Source organism: Thalassophryne amazonica, chromosome 11 (assembly GCF_902500255.1).
Source record: "Thalassophryne amazonica chromosome 11, fThaAma1.1, whole genome shotgun sequence".
NCBI classification, from domain to species: domain Eukaryota; kingdom Metazoa; phylum Chordata; class Actinopteri; order Batrachoidiformes; family Batrachoididae; genus Thalassophryne; species Thalassophryne amazonica.
This window is the reverse complement of record NC_047113.1, coordinates 62,974,058-62,993,298: the sequence shown is the minus strand read 5'-3', so window position 1 is coordinate 62,993,298 and position 19,241 is coordinate 62,974,058. Positions and strand designations below refer to the sequence as shown.

At 41.3% G+C, this 19,241-nt stretch overlaps 1 protein-coding gene across 2 annotated transcripts; it reads left to right on the top strand.

Moving 5' to 3' along the window:
- Positions 1–3,544: 3,544 nt before the first annotated feature.
- On the top strand, positions 3,545–8,725 carry LOC117520686 (signal-regulatory protein beta-2-like). Of its 2 annotated transcripts, XM_034181984.1 has the most exons (6): positions 3,545–3,623; positions 3,716–4,042; positions 4,587–4,931; positions 5,025–5,150; positions 6,299–6,357; positions 6,430–8,725. In XM_034181984.1, exons 1-6 carry the CDS (start codon positions 3,563–3,565, stop codon positions 6,523–6,525), a joined length of 1,014 nt encoding a protein of 337 aa, XP_034037875.1. In that variant the 5' UTR covers positions 3,545–3,562; the 3' UTR covers positions 6,526–8,725. The 2 variants fall into 2 exon arrangements, with proteins under 2 accessions (XP_034037875.1, XP_034037876.1); XM_034181985.1 differs by lacking the exon at positions 6,299–6,357.
- The last annotated feature ends 10,516 nt before the right edge of the window (positions 8,726–19,241 follow it).

Below are 19,241 nucleotides of genomic sequence, written 5' to 3'. Positions count from 1 at the left end.
TTGAAATGAAAATGCATTTAGAATGTTAAATATATTTTAAAATGTAGAAATAATTTATCATTTCAAACAATAATTTACAATGATTAATGTACTTTTGGAGAAATGAAATATATTTTCAAGAATTTGAGAGTCACCTTGAAAAAGTGTCTGTAAGTCTTTCATTTGGCATGTTTTATTAATAAAACTCATTCGTGGACCTTCACAGACACACAAGTATATTTGGGTGTTGAAAGAATGTGGGCCCTGGCATTGTTTTACCTTGGATGGAAAATAGGTGTGTGAGTGTTGTTTTTCTTTTGTTTTTGTTTTTTTTTTGTTTGTTTGTTTGTTTGTTTGTTTGTTTTTGAATAAACAATGACATTTTTCTTTATCATTATATGATCTAAGTGTTTCTTTTATAGATTAAAATACAGATTCTCCAAGGAAAGTATCAGCAAAACACTTTTTGTCTGCTACTGTAAGCTCAGGATCACCACAGTGCATCCAATATGGACCAGCATTCTGATTTGGCACATGTTGTATGCTGAATAACCTTCCTGATGTGACTCATGGCCAGTGATGCCGGTAACGCGTTACTCTAATCTGACCACTTTTTTTAGTAACGAGTAATCTAACGCGTTAATCTTTCCAAATCAGTAATCAGATTAAAGTTACTTCTCCAAGTCACTGTGCGTTACTATTATTTTTGCATTGTGGGTCGACAGCAGCATTAAACTTGGTCTGTGGGCAGGAGGTCGGGTTCGACTGAACTGCCCACTTTAAGCGAGCTGTGAGCTTTTCATCCGCGTTTTTCTGCAACAGCTACGACTCGTCCTTACCAGCACACCTGCACTGAGCTTTACAAAGACATTTTTATGCTTTTTTTTTTTCTCGGAGCCGCTCCGTATCTGCTGCTAAAAACAGCTGATCCTCCGCGACGCGTCAACAACTAACACTATTTTCCACTCAAATGCACCTAAACTCTCTTTCTGAGGACCACATGATGTGAAAACGCAATAAAACTTTCTTACCTGTAAATCTGGTCATGTTTTCTGCATAAATAAATGGTATCCATTCTTTGTGCTCAAACGCCAAAGCAGAGGCGAATCCAGATGGAATGGGGGCGTGGGGCAGGGATGTGCCCCCCCACAACACCCCTAGATTAAAGGTCCAGTTTTGAAGCCTTTTTTTTACTACAACTACTAATACTACTTAAAATAATAATAATTTCGACAAGTAAAATGTTTAGAGAGAATTTAAATGTTAGAAAAATGTTAGAATGAATTTAATAGTTACATTTATAAACAATGTAGGTTAGAAATTGCAAGTTTTACTGTTACAGTGCTGTCAACAGTTAAATATGAGGTCAAGAAAGAGGTCTTTATTTTACTTTTTATATAACAAGTATTTATTTTCATTGAAGCCAAGAAAGGGTGACTATAAAGTGAGTTTTGGCAAAACAAGTATCATTGTCATGTTAAGGTGGCAGAGGGTTGTTGTCGGCAGCTGGGGAAAGTAACTAAAAAGTAACTAGTAATCTAACTTAGTTACTTTTCCAATTGAGTAATCAGTAAAGTAACTAAGTTACTTTTTCAAGGACTAATCAGTAATCAGTAATTGGATTACTTTTCAAAGTAACTGTGGCAACACTGCTCATGACACACAAGGAGGATGGATATGGGTGGGCTTGAACCACCCCAACAAAATATATCGGTGAAATACACTGAAAATACAGTTTACCTGCTGTCAAAGTTAAAATAGCTCATTGCCCGTGGGAATCTATGGGCTGTAGATTGGGTAGTGTTTCTAAAATAGGGAGCTGACATTTTTCAATGGTGGTAACAAATTGTGTAAAGTTTATATGATGAGATGGAATGGTGTGTGAGTCCAGAATATTTTAAGAACCTTAGACCTCAATAGTTTTTAGAAGAACAACTCAACCTTTTATTTCCTGATAACTATGTAATTTTTATGTTAATTTACTGTCTTACTCTATTTATAAATTGTTTAGATTCTTGTTATCATATGCACACTATTATTAGTAACAGTAATATTATATTATCAGTATTATTATTACCCCCACCAAGGAGGTTATGTTTTCGGTCGCGTTTGTTTGTTTGTCTGTCTGTCAGCAGGATAACGCAAAAAGATTTGAATGGATTTTGAAGAAATTTTGTGGAGTGGTTGGAAATGACAAGAGGAACAAGTGATTAAATTTTAGTGGTGATCCGGATCACGATCTGGATCCTGATGCTAATGCGTTAGTATGTCTATGGCATTTTCAATGTTAAAAGTTAGCATTAAGCAGTTGCAGCTGTCATCACGTTCGGGTGCATTTGTTTTCAAATTGTAATATTTCTTAAATTTATTTTTGTTGAAATTTTGTGGAGTGGTTGGAAATGACAAAAGGAACAAGTGTTTAAACTTTAGTGGTGATCACGATCCGGATCACGATGCTAATGCGTTAGTATGTCTATGGCATTTTCAATGTTAAAAGTTAGCATTAAGCAGTTGCAGCTGTCATCACGTTCGGGTGCATTTGTTTTCAAATTGTAATATTTCTTAAATTTATTTTTGTTTATATATTAATAATCTAATGGTTATTATATACAATTTTAGAGAAAGAGACAAAAAGAAATAGATCACGATCATCAAAAAGAAATGATTCCACGGCATGTAGATGTTATGGCGTCAGTGACCCCATGGCCTTGGCGGAGGTTTGCACTCTCTGAGTGCTTCTAGTTGTTATTACTTCTATTTTGTAATACAACCCCAATTCCAATGAAGTTGGGATATTTTGTGAAATGAAAAAACAGAATACAATGATTTGCAAATCCTCTTCAACCTAAATTCAATTGAATACACCACAAAGACAAGATATTTAATGTTCAAACTGATAAATTTTATTTGTTTATATATATATATATATATATATATATATATATATATATATATATACACAACACAAGTTGCGAGGGCGCCGCCTTCGTTTGGACAATACACAATCCCACTTTATCACCAAGCTGAAACAGCTGCTCTCAGCACCAGGTGCTTCAGTCCTTCAATCCTGAGCCTGGAATATAAAATCACACACCTACTGCAGACAACCCCACAGCTGGCAGGAACAGTCCATTTCAGGTCTTTCAGCCATCTCAGGTACAGGCAGAACCCAAACACCAAGTCCACCCGACCCCAAGGTTCCTGCCCAAACATGAGTTCACAGCCTGAACGACTCCAACACACCCACAGGATCGGGTGCAAGTTGCACTTCCAGCCCTGTTGGTGCAGGCTGGTGAGGATGAGAAGATGATGGTCAGAATACAGCTGAAGCCCTGAAACATCTCCAAAGACGTGCAACTCAAAGTTCTATCCCTGGTCTCTGTAAAGCTCAGCAAGGACCCCGGTCTGAATCTTTTGCTGAAATTTTATACCAGGAGATGAATGTGTGCTGTGGTGCACATTGGAAAGGTTTGTTGCAGGTCATGGAACATACTAACATGAAGACCAATCAGAATGTTCAGGCATTGTTCCCTCCCACCTGATAAAAATACCATTAAGATTAGTCGTCGTCCTGCAGTGGTAAATGAACTGGCAACCAGACATGATTCTTGCATTTTGTTTCGCTCTTATTTTCATGTGTGGGCGTAAGTTTGGTTTCACATCTATGTATATCTTCTTCCATTGAAGCTGGTGTTTATGCAGACAGTTTGAATTTAAATATTGTTTTGTTTCTCAGGATGCACTGATGACCAGAGTTTTGTGACAAAGACTGTTGGTGTCGGTGAAGATGTAACGCTGAGATGTACTCGCCTGACATCGGTGGGAGGATTTCTATTTTGGACACGGCTAATTGCTGGAAGGTTTCCTGTAGTCTTGGGAGCAACATACACATTTAATAATAGCAATGTTAACAAGACTCCTCGGATTGAAACAAAACAAGAGCCTCGAACATTTGTGCTGCACATCACAAAAGTAGAGTTAAGTGACGCTGCATTTTACTACTGTGAAGAACAAAGCGAACTAAGAAAAAGACGCCTGAATACAACTTTACTCAGAGTCAAAGGTAACAATGTTTATTATAATGGATACATTTGTTGATGCCATGTTTGAAACACGATTCTCCTTTATGTCCAAAATGTAACTGATAAATATAGTAAGTGCTTTAGCTGCTCTCTTTATGCTCGAAGTTGTATGAAAATAAAAAATACTTCCTTACTTTGTTGGTGGTGTTCTGCAATTTATAAGAAAATTACCCTGTATGCGGCACATTTTTACAATTATTATTATTATTATTATTATTATTACTACTACTGAATGGTCACAGATTCAATTTTCTGGTTGTTGAATTATTAGTTACTTTTAGAATTAAATGCAGATTTTTTTCTATTAACCCACTTAGAAATTTAAATACACATATGTATGTTTTTTTTAATTCCACTTACAAGTATTTGCTGATATATATCAATTTAAATTCTAATATTCTCTTGCATACACTCTGTTATTCTTAAATATACACATAAAAAATGAGTTTGATAGTATTTTAATTTCTGTGTATTTTCTAAATGAGAAACAAAATATATATATATATTTTCAAATGATTTTTCCAGGAACAGAACCTAATGTCACTGGTGTCCTTCAAGTCATTCCATCTATTCGAGTCCATACAGGAGACTCTGTGACTCTTCAGTGTTCAGTCATCTTTGACTGCAAGAACCAAAAATGTGCAGGTGAACACAGCGTGCAGTGGTTCAGAGCCGAATCACAGTGCTCTCATTCCAGTGTAATTTATGCTGACAAAAACACTGGGTTTTGTGAGAAGAGGACCGAGACACAGTTATGTGTCTATAGCTTCTCAAGGAACATCAGCTCCTCTGATGCTGGGACTTATTACTGTGTTGTGACTTTGTGTGGGGAGATCGTTTTTGGACATGGGACAAACCTGGGCACAGAAAGTAAGTGGAAATTTAGATTTTCAAAATTTTCATTTTACCAAAAAATAAATTTAGGAGTCCTTTCATTGATTGTTCCTTTTGTAAATGTTTCAGTGGAAAGCACACGGCTGACGGAAAACACTGGTGTGTTTGTGTTGTGCTTTGCTTTGGTGATAAGTCTGATCGTTATAGCTGGTCTTGTGTACGCCATCAAGAAAGAAACGCATCAATCTTGCAACGGTAAGAATTTACACGGACCTCACTGTGTTGATGTTCAGTGGATAATTTAATTCATTTAACAGTAGTGTGCAAGACAATACAGGTGGCATAATTACATTTTTTTCCTAAATCAAAGATGCCCTGAAAATAACAGAAAACTATCTCATTGCATAATATTATTTGGAATACTTTGCTTGTTTTACTGTTTTTGCCATTTTGTAGACTAAATGGTTGGTCAGTTGGCTTCAAAAAATAAAATGAAAGAACTGGACCACCGCGCTCGTAGAGCCCAAACATTCGCCAACACTAGTTTCCAATTCCACAAATTTTTACCTTGAAAAAATTTCTAATATCAAAAGTCTTGTTAGAAGCAACTTTTCATAAGCTAAAATATTGATCAAAAGAACTTCAATGTTAAAAAGAATCAAATATCTGCTAAATCCGCAGTACGGATCAGATGTGGATCAAACTTAGTCTATTCATTGTGAGTGACAGTTTGTACCTCATTGTCACAAATGAGAGTGATTGAGGCACTTTTGATTGAGATATAATGCAAAATGTACACCAAATGGGCTTTTCAATATTAAATTCAAATGTCCACAAAATCCACAGTCCCGATCAAATCCAGATCAAACTTTGTCAGGTGATAATCAGTGCCATTCTGCACCTCACTTTCAAATATGAGAATAATTGGGGCATGTTTGATTAAGATATAATGTGAAATATACATAAAATGTGATTTTCAATGTTAAATTTAAGTGACAACAAAATTGTCAGTCAATAAAGGATACCATCCTACATAATGGGCTCATATGAAGGAAATTTGATCTTTTTTGACAGAGGTATGAATTTTAGTCATTTTAGAATTTCAGTCAAGATTAAAGACAGGGATTTCCAAGATTTTTTTCTGACTTTGCCATTTGACCTATGAACTTGAAAATTTAATCAGTTTTTGCCTATCAGGACATGAATCTGCAGTCAAGATTTCATAACAATATATGAAAAATTGTGGGCTCCAGGCTTTTCATAAACAAACAGTCAGGAGCAATAACATAACCTCCTGTGTGTAGGAACACACAATTGTTCTTACAGAGCAATTGTTCCTCACTGCTTTAATGAAATGCATTGTCACTTGCTGATTGTTGGATTTTCTTTGATCTATTATCCAGCTATTTTTGCTTTGCAACAAAATGATTCAACATCCAGTCATGATCAGGAAATTCAGCAGGTAAGAATTTAAAATGTGCCTTAAAAGTTTTTCATGTGACAATTAATTAAACATGTTTGCATGTTTCATCAGACAAATGAAGACTTGTTGGTGTATTCAGCACTGAACTTTACCCAAAGGAAAGCTGACAAGAGAATAAGGAGAGAAGTCATTTCATCAGAAGATTAGAGCTGCCCACTGCTGTCAGTGTGTCCTAACTGATATGGTGCAGTGTGTAATACGTGAAGAAAAAGTGGAAATATGGAGAAGGAAAAGTCTTAAATTTTTTTTTTTTTTTTTTAGTGTACGATCGTATTTCTTCTGAGTGACATGAAAACAGTGCTTAAATGTTTGAAATCATACTCTGCATCTGTTGCATAGTTACATTTAATTCCTGTGAATTGTCTTCAATATACACTCACTGGCCTCTTTATTAGGTACACTTGTTCAATTCTAGACGTGGTGATGACGACTTGCTGAAGTTCAAATCAAGCATCAGAATGGGGAAGAAAGGGGATTTAAGTGACTTTGAGCGTGGCATGATCTACTGGAATTTTCAAGCACAACCATCTCTAGAGTTTACAGAGAATGGTATGAAAAAGAAAAGATATCCAGTGAGCGGCAATTGTAGGGGTGAATATGCTTTGTTAATGTCAGAGGTAAGAGGAGAATGGGCAGACTGGTTGAATGGGCGACTGCATGATGTTATCATGTCAATATGGACCAACATCTCTGAGGTTTCCAACATCTTGTTGAATTTATGCCATGAAGAATTAAGGCAGTTCTGAAGGCAAAAGGAGATCCAACACAGTACCAGCAAGGTGTACCTAATAAAGTGGCAGGTGAGTGCCTTCTGTGGCTATGCATACACTGCAAAAACTGATATCTAAGAAAGTAAAAAAGACTTGTTTAAAGAAAATTTGACTGAATTTTTGCCTAAATAGAAAAATAATCTTGTCAAGCTTTTTTTTACATATGAAAAAATGTCTTTTTGGGAAAGGCAACAGATTTCAAATCATACAAGCAAAGGAACAAGATTGTTTTCCTTATTTTGAGAGGCTAATCTTAGAATAAGAATCCTGTCTAGTTTTAAGGTAAATTTGTTTATTCAGTGCCATTATTCAGACATTTTGCTAGTTTTGAGAATTCTAATCAAGTAATTTTTTCTTACCCCGCTGGCAGATTTTTTTTTATTTTATTTTTTTGCTTCATACAAGACAATTTGGCAAGATTTCTCAAAGCTAGCAAAATTTGTGAAATTTCAGCTACAGTTTGCTGGAAGCCACATAGGAGTCTCAAACCCAGATTTGATCCATTTTCTCACGTTAAGATCCTTCTTCTGTGTGCCACTCCACCAGGAATTTGTCACTGGTGGTGCCACAGTCAAAACTTGCATTCTGTCCGGTCTGTCCAGTCACAGCAACAGGTGCCTATAAATTATTCAGAATTATATGATTACAGAGCTCACATGAATTTAAGAACTCTGTTCTGTGTTCTGTAAAATTCTCTGTTTCTCAGAGATTCTCGAACTGCAACTAATTTACCACTAAAATGAACAGAATAGTCAGATTTACAATTCATTTTATTTACACTGTATTGCCACTGTTTTTTTTTAATTAGATTCTTTTAAAACATTCAAAAACCCAAAAGTATCTTTACCCTCACAAAGACCAATGTGGAATTTCAAATGTTATCAGAAATATTTCATCATATAAAATGCTGATACAGTAATAAACAGGACTACAAGAGATCAAACCCAATTACACAGACATTACTTGCTGAAAATTTTGATTTATTTAGAAAATTGTAAAACACAGAAATATTTCTGAACATGTATGGAAAGACAAACTTGTGTAAATGATAGAGTTGATAACTGGAACAGGCAAGAAGGAAACATTACAAAAAAATGTGACACCAAAATAACAAACATCAAAAATGGAATATAAATTTTGCAAGCTCTGTTTCAGGAACATCTGGTTTAGAAGGTCATGATTCAACATGATGCAATGGCAAGAGGACAATCCAAATCTGTTAAATTAAAGCAGGTGATATTGAGGTTTTTTTTTTTTTTTTTTTTAAAGATGAGTTCAGGGAGGCTGGGAGATCCCAATTACACTCATTGGCTCCTCACAGTACTGTTTTCTCCATTATTTTGTTTATTTTTATTTTGTTTTAATATATCTTTTTTTTTTCTTTTGCTTGTGTAGTTTAAACCACTCTGATGTTTACTTTGAAAACTTCATGTGTCGAGTACAGCTTGTGTACAATCTCGCAAAATGGTTAAATGCAGCATTTGTGAAAACAAAAGAAATAAATGGTTACAGCAATTTTGCAAAGCCATCCATCCATCCATCCATTTTCTTCCCCTTTATCCGGAGTCGGGTCACGGGGGCAGCAGCTCAAGCAAAGCCGCCCAGACCTCCCGATCCACACACACCTCCTCCAGCTCCTCCGGGGGAACCCCAAGGCGTTCCCAAGCCAGCCGAGAGATGTAGTCCCTCCAGCGTGTCCTGGGTCTTCCCCGGGGCCTCCTCCCAGTGGGACGTGCCCAGAACACCTCTCCAGCGAGGAGTCCAGGGGGCATCCGGAAAAGATGCCCGAGCCACCTCAACTGACTCCTTTCGACGTGGAGGAGCAGCGGCTCGACTCCGAGCTCCTCCCGAGTGACTGCACAGTTTTGCAAAGCAAGATTACATATTTGCTATGAGTATTTTTCTTTAAAAAATGCAATAACATGCCCATGAATACCTTCTAAATCTCATAATCCAACAATCAAGCATAATGGGTGAGTTAAATTTAATTAAATTGCATTTCGCTGTAAACTGGACGGCGTTTATTTATTTATTTATTTTTATTTTTTTGGTCTTTGTTATTGTCATTTATTGTTATGTTTCGGACGCGGTCGGAGCACCGAATTTATGTCTGTAAGGTAGTGAAGTTCTGTGCAGTTTGCAAATCAGAACTGTTTGCTTCTTGGACCTGGACCAGATCCTAGTTGTGCTACTGTACCTGACTCCCAGATGTATGTGAAGCCAATGTCCGGAAGCTGAGGTATTATTCAAATTTTTAAACATTTGATGTGTTTCATCAAAAATTAAACCCTTACCTTGAACCATTAACCTGAAAAATGAAATAAATTGCAAGGTTACTAGGAAGCTGAGACAGCTTTAGAGCCTCGTTCTGATACCGGAACCAGGCAGTGCCCCTTCCAGAAATGGCAAATACATGCATCCATCCATTTATATACCCGCTTACTCCAATTAAGGATCACGGGGGGGGGGGGGGGGGGGGGGGGCAGCCAGATACAGAGTTAGAAAAAAGAAATCTGACTTTGCCCTGGTTTGCAAACAGCACAGAACAGTGACATGCCCAAATCAGGGCAACATGTCCCGCAAACAAATATATATCTAAATTTAAAGCATAGAGTTTTGTTAATTCAATGCTATCTATTCAATTGTAATGCCATATTGTCACATGTGGTGGTCAAAGGGCCTCAAACCTTCAAGGAAGAAATGAAGACTCCTCTGTGCGAATTAAGAGTCCCTGATCACCAGATGAGTGTTTTAGCTGTGCTCAACTGTTTAAAATATCTTCTTAAAGGTGTTCAAAAAAGTCAGAAAAATCTATTCCAAAGCAGCAGTTTTTATTTTGCCTGCAAAAGAAAGCAACTTCAGAGTCATCAAAAAAAAAACACACACAAGAACAGCTTTGAAACAATGGTTTGTATCTTACGGGGTCAGTCCAAACCAAGTAATGTACAGGTGTGATGAGCTCATTTCTTGAAAATTCCCCAGGCTCAACTCTGGGTCATCAGGCCTTGTGAGGTTATTCTGAGTCATGGAAATTTACCCTCCTTTAAAACCCAATTTATCATCATTTTCACTGATATGTTTGATTTTAATTCAATTTTTCTTTTCTATAAAATTAAGTGTTTTACTCAAATTACACCAGTAATTCCAAATTCTGACTTCATAGTTTTATTTTTAATTTTAATTTAATTTATTTCAGTTATATAGCGCCAAATCACAACAAAGTTGCCTCAAGGCGCTTCACACAAGCAGGAGGTTGGGGGTTGGTAGACCTTACCAACCCCCAGAGCAAGCACACAGGGACAGTGGTAAGGAAAAACTCCCTCTGATGATTTGAGGAAGAAACCTCAAGCAGACCAGACTCAAAGGGGTCACCCTCTGCTTGGGCCATGCTACCGACACACTTGACAAAACAAATATACAGGAAATTTTGCCAGTGCACAGAACGGGAGGGTTGCAGAAGTAGACACCACACCCATCTCTGGATGGAGCCGCACCTGAAACAGAGAGAAAAACAGAATCAGGCATCAGAAAGACAACAAATACATAATTTGTCAGCATTAAACAACAAGAAAAACAGAAGAAATACTAAGCTGATCGCCGGCCACTAGCCCTAAGCTTCACTAAAAGACCCAGACTTTAGATAAAGTTGAGGCCCTGGCACGCTCTGTTTCGTAATAATATGAATTTAAAAGGGTAAAAATCACAATTTTATAGAAAACATACATTTTACACACAACATATGTTTTTATATACAATGTTTGAATATATTAGTTGTATTTCTCTAAATGCCACCACCCAGTCTGTGCAAAAGGAGTATATACTACTATATCAGTGTTCTCGCAAGAGCAGTTGAGCATAGGGAACCGCTATGCTGTGATGTGGGTTCCTATCCTGTGATTTAACCATCATAGGGGGATTTTCTGTTTTCCCCCTTTTTTAAAGGACTTGTTGCACATTATTTTGAGGGCAACACAAAGTGGCCCTCAAAATGCAAAAAATAGTGTTTCAAAGAGTTCAATTTTTCTGGGGGGGCAGGGGTGCCCCAGGACCCTCCTACAATACTCGCGCCTGCACTGCTTGTTGCGTGGCTATGCCTGACTATGTTCCCTCCTATGCTGTGAAAAAATTCTGGTGAGAAACCTGTTTATCCATCGAAACATCTGTCAACTGTGACGAATAATACACAACAAAACCATCTTCTGGCATTTGCCTATCATCATAATAAATTTGTTAATAGCACGTCATCTGTCTTTGGTAAAAAAAAAAAAAAAAATTCCGCAACACTAGCATCTTCATTTATGCCCTCTTCAGTGTGGTGTGGTATAGAGGCAGTCAGCCTGTATTACTTTGATTGCGGCCTTCACCTCGTGTGTGTTGTTGGGTCTGGTGTCTCTCGTCTTCCTCTTGGCATTACCACATAGATTCTGAATGTAAGATGACTTTTGTTCAAAATAACTCATCTGTTTTAGTGTTGTGACAAGCAAAAATACCAAAAATTGACATAGGTGCCTCTACTTTCAACAAACCATAAAACCTCAAATCACATGAAGATGTACAATAACTAACCAACCAGTCAGGAAGTCTGTCCTAGAAACGTAGTTTGTGTGGTTGAATCATGTATCTTCTTGCTCGACCCAGCAGACCTGTCTCACATCCTCATCTTCACTCGGTGAGCTACCAACAAAGCAAGACTTAAGATGATCTGTTTATGGATAATACTGCTTTATCTCCATGAAGGACGTAAGTATTATTTTATCCAGTCTGAGTAAATTCTGAAAAGCGAAGAATTTTGTTTTTAATTAATTACGAACCATACTGCCGTATGAAAGGTACGGCAATTCTGACCTCCCAGTTTGTACTGTGCAGTTAACTACAAATTACAATAGTGAAGGTAACAAATGGTTCTGTTTTACAGTTTTTTTTAAGGTTTTTACCTCTTGTTTTTTTAATGCAGATGCCCTGATCCCAGTGACCACAGTTCAGCTTGGAGAACCGGCAAACTTTGCATGTTACCTCCCTGAATCAGAGTACAGCAACACAAAAATTAAATGGTACAAACAGAGCCCTGGCAGTACGCTTACTTTAATTCTTACTATGTTGAGAAATACTGAGAAGCCGACACTCGAAAAACCATTTCCCCCATCACGATTTCATGTGAGGGTCACATCAAATGAGATCACGTTGACCATTCTGGAGACCATTGTAGAAGATGAAGCAACGTATCACTGTGCAGTTATGAACTGGATTCAGGATGTGTGGAAGAGCACATACTTGTCTTTAAAAGGTAATGTATGTCTCAGTGTGGTGTCTTTTCAGTTCTTTTATTTTATGTTTTTTTTTTTGTAGTTTTTCTTAAATTTATTTTTGTTTATATATTAATAATCTAATGATTATTATTATATACAATTTTAGAGAAAGAGACAAAAAGAAATAGATCACTGTGCCAAGGAGGGAATCTCTTTAGGGTCAGTGACCCTATGGCCTTGTTTAGAGAAGTGTTTCATAAATGTTAAAAAATTCATATATTTGCAGTTTAGTTGAATAATAAATTGAATTTTGTCTCTTATTTGTTTTTGTCTATAAGCACATGCAATATCAATATCAGTGCTCAGATGACAGTAGCTTCTGGGAAATGTGCAAGTTGCAATAAACTGTGATGCCAAGAGCTAAGGATACATGCTATCCAGTCACAGCAGATGAAACTTTTTTACTACTGAGCAAACATCATTGTTAGACTTTTTTAGGTTCAGTGATTCCACAGCGTGTAGATGTTAGGGCATCAGTGACCCCATGGCCTTGGCGGAGGTTTGCACTCTCTGAGTGCTTCTAGTTTTTTTGCTGTTTTTCTGCTCAGCAAAACAAACAAACAAAAAAACCCTCTGGTTTTGTTAGTTTTTTTTTTATGTCAGATTGCTCAGCATCACTTAGCCATGTCCCTATTAACATTCTAAATTGAACAGATTTGAACTACTGAAAGATGTGCACCTTCAGAGCATGCCACGCAGTCACAAGACTGTCAAAACAGATCACTAATGCAGATGATGTATGCAAAATCTTACTGTACGATCATTTAAAGACATGGATAATACAGCCCAGTCTCACTTTTTTTTTTTTTCCGTGCTCTCGTGATGAAATGAGTCCAATTTTCATTACGGGTTTCTTTTTAACTCACTATGTGATGTAACACAGTGGTATGTTTACCAGTGTGTTACATCACCTTTCCTTCTAACAACACTCAATAAGTGTTTGGGAACTGAGGACACTAATTGTTGAAGCTTTGTAGGTGGAATTCTTTCCCATTCTTGTTTGATGTACGACTTCAGTTGTTCAACAGTCCGGGGTCTCTGTTGTCATATTTTGCGCTTCATAATGCGCCACACATTTTCAATGGGTGACAAGTCTGGACTGCAGAAAGGCCAGTCTAGTACCTGCACTCTTTTACTACGAAGCCACGCTGTTGTAACACATGCAGAATGTGGCTTGGCATTGTCTTGCTGAAATAAGCAGGGACGTCCCTGAAAAAGACGTCGTTTGGATGGCAGCATGTGTTGCTCCAAAACCTGGATGTACCTTTCAGCATTGATGGTGCCATCACGGATGTGTAAGTTGTCCATGCCATGGGCACTAACACACCCCCATACCATTGCAGATGCTGGCTTTTGAACTTTGCGCTGGTAACAATCTGGATGGTCTTTTTCCTCTTTTGTCCGGAGGACACAGCGTCCATGATTTGCAAAAACAATTTGAAATGTGGACTCATCAGACCACAGCACACTTTTCCACTTTGCGTCTGTCCATTTCATATGAGCTCAGGCCCAGAGAAGGCAGTGGCGTTTCTGGATGTTGTTGATGTGCGGCTTTCACTTTGCATGGTACAGTTTTAACTTGCACTTGTAGATGTAGTGACAAACTGTGTTAACTGACAATGGTTTTCTGAAGTGTTCCTGACCCCATGCGGTAATGTCTTTTACACAATGATGTCGGTTTTTACCGTGACCCGACTCCGGATGAAGTGGAAGAAAATGGGTGGATGGATGTATGTCGGTTTTTAATGCAGTGCCACCTGAGGGATCTAAGGTCACGGGCATTCATTGTTGGTTTTCGGCCTTACTGCTTACATGTAGAAAGTTCTCCAGATTCTCTGAATCTCCTGATTATATTATGGACTGTAGATGATGGAATCCCAAAATTCCTTGCAATTGAATGCTGAGAAACATTGTTCTTAAACTGTTGGACTATTTTTTCATGCAGTTGTTGATGAAGTGTTGATCCTTGACCATCTTTGCTTGTGAACGGTTGAGCCTTTTGGGGATGCTCCTTTTATACCCAATCATGACACTCACCTGTTTCCAATTAATCTGTTCACCTGTGGAATGTCCCAAACAAGTGTTCTTTGAGCATTCATCAACTTTCCCAGTCTTTTGTTGACACTGTCCCAGCTTTTTTGAAATGTGTTGCAGGCATCCATTTCAAAATGAGCAAATATTTGCACAAAAACAAAATGTCTATCAGTTTGAATATTAAATATCTTGTCTTTGTGGTGTATTCAATTGAATATAGGTTGAAGAGGATTTGCAAATCATTATATTTTGTTTTTGTAATAAATTGCTTAATTCTGCAACATCAAGCATTTTTAATTAACATTTGGAATTTTCAGTCATATCTGTTTTTCTTTCTTTTTTGTTGCTGACATAATAAATGAAGACAAAAACATTTTTAAACCATGTCGGCTCAAGTTTGGGAGCATGTGCTGATGCCATGCTTATGCATATCTGTGACACCACAGAACTACCCAAGCCCTGGACAGCAACCTCCCAGGCAGGCAATAGATCCACTCCCACATCTCTTAAATAACCATCTCTCCCGGGTGAAATGAGGTCATCCCCTTGGCCATCTCCAGCTTCTAGGGGTCCTCAACACTCACACACCTGCGTGATAGATCACGCACAGAGAAAAAGGCCACATGGCCAAAATGTCGTAGCTGACCCTCCCTTACAATGCAAGTAATACACCTCCTCCTAGTCTCCTTTAGTAACTGATTGTTTGATACAAAGTCATTCCAGCTCTACCCAAGGATCCCCTGAAGACACGTCATACTGAAGACATCCAGTCATCATCTTAGGTCACTGATTAGCATCCAAGTCTCACAAGTATACAGCAAGTAAGGCAGCTCTGAGACCCTAAAGACTTGGACTTCGGTTCACCCGCAATGATATCGGCATCGTCAAACATCTCTGTCCAGCGACCTCATGACTCCATAAGCTCTTCCCAGCTGTCTCTCGACCTCAAAGGCTGAAGACCCAGAGACATATGTCACTGCCGAGATAAGTGAATGTCTGTACAAGTTCAAGTCTTTCACCACAAACAGGCAGTTCTGATGGCTGAGTCCAGGAAGTCCTTCAAAGCCTGAATCTTAGTCAAACCAAGATACTCTGATTTCTCACTCAGCTTCTCAAGTGCTGCAATCAGAGTATCCACTGATTCCAAAGATCACAGCATCCTCCACAAAGTGAAGGTTAGTAAATCTTTCCTCAACAACAAGAGCATGCAACTCACTGGTTTCCACAAACCAACAAAACACTCAGTCCATGCAATCATTGATCCGTTTCTGTTGGGAAGGTGTCGTAACACGGACCCGCAACAGGGGGCGCAAATGAACGGACAATGGATAAGACAAAGAGTAACAATTTAATGTTGTGAAACGCACAACTGGATACAGACAAAGATAATGCCAATTAAACACAAGGTGACGTGCGGGCAGGCTCGAAGATAGGAGACCTCTGGCGATCGAAGAGCCGGGACCCACACAGCTTCCACCACCAACGGCCTGAAGAACACCGGAGCCGCCAAGTCCTGAGTCCCCAGGTGGTCACCGTCTTCTGTTGCAGACCCTGGTACTGCTGGCAGAAGATGAAAAACAGTTAATGGTGAGTGTGTATCCACACACCCAGTAATCCTTCACCTACAGATCTTCGAGGAGGGAAAACCTCCACCTCCGATACAAAGTCACCCGTGCAGCTCCTGACAGTGGCTCCTTGGATGGAGTGAGAGGCGAAGACGTCGCAAACTCTCACTGCACGCCAATCCAAAAACACTGAATCCTCAGGAATACGGCTGCACACAGAACAATTAGTTAACATTTAATCACAGCAGAGAATTACCTTCGACGGTAGTTGATTTCTCGGCGAGGAGGTGGAGTAATAATTCGGCTTTTGTAGGGACGTTGGTGATTGGTGACAGCTGGTGTAAATGAGTGACAGCTGTCACTCTCTGTCTCGGCGCCCTCTCATGCTTGAAGCCCGCACTCCAAGCAGGGCGCTGACTGGTGGTGGTGGGCCAGCAGTACCTCCTCTTCAGTGGCCCACACAACAGGACCCCCCCCTCAACGGGCGCCTCCTGGCGCCCGACCAGGCTTGTCCGGGTTTCAGCGGTAGAAATCAGCCAGGAGGGCCGGGTCCAGGATGAAGCTCCTCTTCACCCAGGAGCGTTCTTCGGGTCCGTACCCCTCCCAGTCCACCAGATATTGAAAACCCCGGCCCTTCCGACGGACGTCCAGGAGCCGACGAACAGTCCATGCCGGCTCCCTGTCGATGATACGGGCAGGAGGTGGTACGGGTCCAGGAGTGCAGAGTGGTGAGGCGTGGTATGGTTTTAACCTGGAGACATGAAACACTGGGTGAATCCGCAGTGAAGCTGGGAGTTTCAGCTGAGCATCTTGATTATAGGGAAAGGTCCGATGAACCGGTCTTTGAGTTTAAGTGATTCAACCTGCAGTGGGATGTCCTTAGTTGACAACCACACCTCCTGCCCAGGGTGGTATGTAGGGGCCGGGGAATGCCGGCGATCTGCATGGGCCTTAACCCTCATCCGGGCCTGCAACAGGGCAGAACGGGCGGTCCGCCACACCCGGCGGCACCTCCGCAGGTGGGCCTGGACCGACGGGACCCCGACCTCTCCCTCCACAAGTGGAAACAATGGGGGCTGATACCCCAAACACGCCTCAAAAGGGTAGAGGCCGGTAGCAGATGAGACTTGGCTGTTGTGGGCGCACTCGATCCAGGCTAGATGGTCACTCCAAGCCGCCGGATGCACGGAGGTTACGCAGCGGAGGGCCTGTTCCAACTCCTGGTTCGCCCGCTCTGCCTGGCCGTTCGTCTGTGGGTGATACCCGGACGAGAGACTCGCGGTGGCCCCCAGTTCCTTACAAAAACTCCTCCAGACCTGCGAGGAGAACTGGGGACCACGATCCGAAATGATGTCCGATGGTATCCCGTGCAGACGCACGACATGGTGGACCAGGAGGTCTGCTGTCTCCTGGGCCGTCAGGAGCTTCGGGAGGGCCACGAAGTGGGCCGCCTTGGAGAACCGGTCCACTATCGTGAGGATGACGGTGTTGCCCTGGGACGGCGGGAGGCGCGTGACGAAGTCCAGGCCGATGTGAGACCAGGGGCGATGAGGCACAGGCAGGGGCTGGAGGAGGCCCCTGATCTTATGATGATCCACCTTGCCCCTAGCACAGGTGGTACAGGCCTGGACATAGTCCCGGACGTCGGCTTCCAGTGATGCCCACCAGAAGCGCTGCTGGACCACTGCCATGGTCCTACGCACTCCAGGATGACAGGAGAGCTTGGATCCGTGGCAGAAGTCCAAGACGGCAGCCCTGGCTTCTGGTGGGACATAGAGTCTGCCAGGGCCTCCCGGACGGTCTTCTCCACGTCCCATGTGAGGGTGGCCACGACAGTGGACTCGGGAACGATGGTCTCGATGGGGTCTGACAACTTGGCCTTGGCTTCCTCTTCGTGCACCCGGGACAGTGCGTCGGATCGTTGGTTCCTAGTCCCGGGACGGTAGGTGATCTGGAAGTCAAAGCGTCCGAAGAACAGGGACCAGCAGGCTTGCCTGGGGTTCAGCCGCTTGGTGGTCCGGATGTACTCCAGGTTCCGATGGTCCGTGAAAACCGTGAAAGGCACCGTAGCTCCCTCCAACAGGTGTCTCCACTCTTCAAGAGCCTCCTTCACCGGGAGGAGTTCCCGATTGCCCACGTCATAGTTACGTTCAGCGGGGGTCAACCTGCGGAAAAAGTAGGCACATGGATGGAGAACCTTGTTGGACTCCCTGCTGTGGGACAGAACGGCTCCTATCCCTGAGTCAGAGGCGTCCACCTCCACTATGAACTGGCGAGTAGGATCAGGCTGCACCAGAACTGGTGCAGACGAAAACCGGCATTTCAACCCCCTAAACGTGGCTTCGCACCGATCCGACCAGGTGAAGGGGACTTTAGTGGAGGCCAGGGCAGTCAGGGGGCTAACAACCTGACTGTAACCTTTAATGAACCTCCGGTAGAAATTTGCAAAGCCGAGGAACTGTTGCAGCTTCCTACGGCTTGTTGTTGGGGCCAATCTCTCACCGCCGCAACCTTGGCCGGATCCGGGGCGACGGAGTTGGAGGAGATGATGAACCCCAGGAAGACAAAGAAGTGCGGTGGAACTCACACTTCTCGCCCTTCACAAACATCGGTTTTCTAGTAAACCGCTGCAGGAACCTGACGTACATGCTGGACATGAGTCTCAGGGTCCAGAGAAAAGATGAGTATATCATCCAGATATACGAAGACAAACCGGTGCAGGAAGTCCCGCAAGACGTCATTAACCAAAGCTTGGAACGTCGCGGGGGCATTAGTGAGGCCGAACGGCATGACCAGGTACTCAAAATGACCTAACGGGGTGTTAAATGCCGTCTTCCATTCGTCTCCCTTCCGGATCCGAACCAGGTGGTACGCATTCCTAAGATCTAGTTTGGTGAACATTTTGGCTCCATGCAGGGGCGTGAACACCGAATCCAACAGGGGCAACGGGTATCGATTGCGAACCGTAATCTCATTCAGCCCTCTGTAGTCAATGCATGGACGGAGTCCGCCGTCTTTTTTACCCACAAAAAAGAAACCCGCACCCATCGGGGAGGTGGAGTTCCGAATCAACCCGGCGGCTAAGGAGTCCCGGATGTAGGTCTCCATCGATTCGCGTTCCGGACGTGAGAGGTTGTACAATCTACTGGACGGGTACTCAGCGCCCGGAATCAAATCGATGGCACAAT

Coding starts and splice junctions, on each gene's coding strand:
- LOC117520686 (XM_034181984.1), top strand. CDS start 3,563: ATGAACTGGCAACCAGACATGATTCTTGCATTTTGTTTCGCTCTTATT. Junction 3,624..3,715: donor TCTTATTTTCATGTGTGGGC/GTAAGTTTGGTT, acceptor TTTGTTTCTCAG/GATGCACTGATGACCAGAGT. Junction 6,358..6,429: donor ATGATCAGGAAATTCAGCAG/GTAAGAATTTAA, acceptor ATGTTTCATCAG/ACAAATGAAGACTTGTTGGT.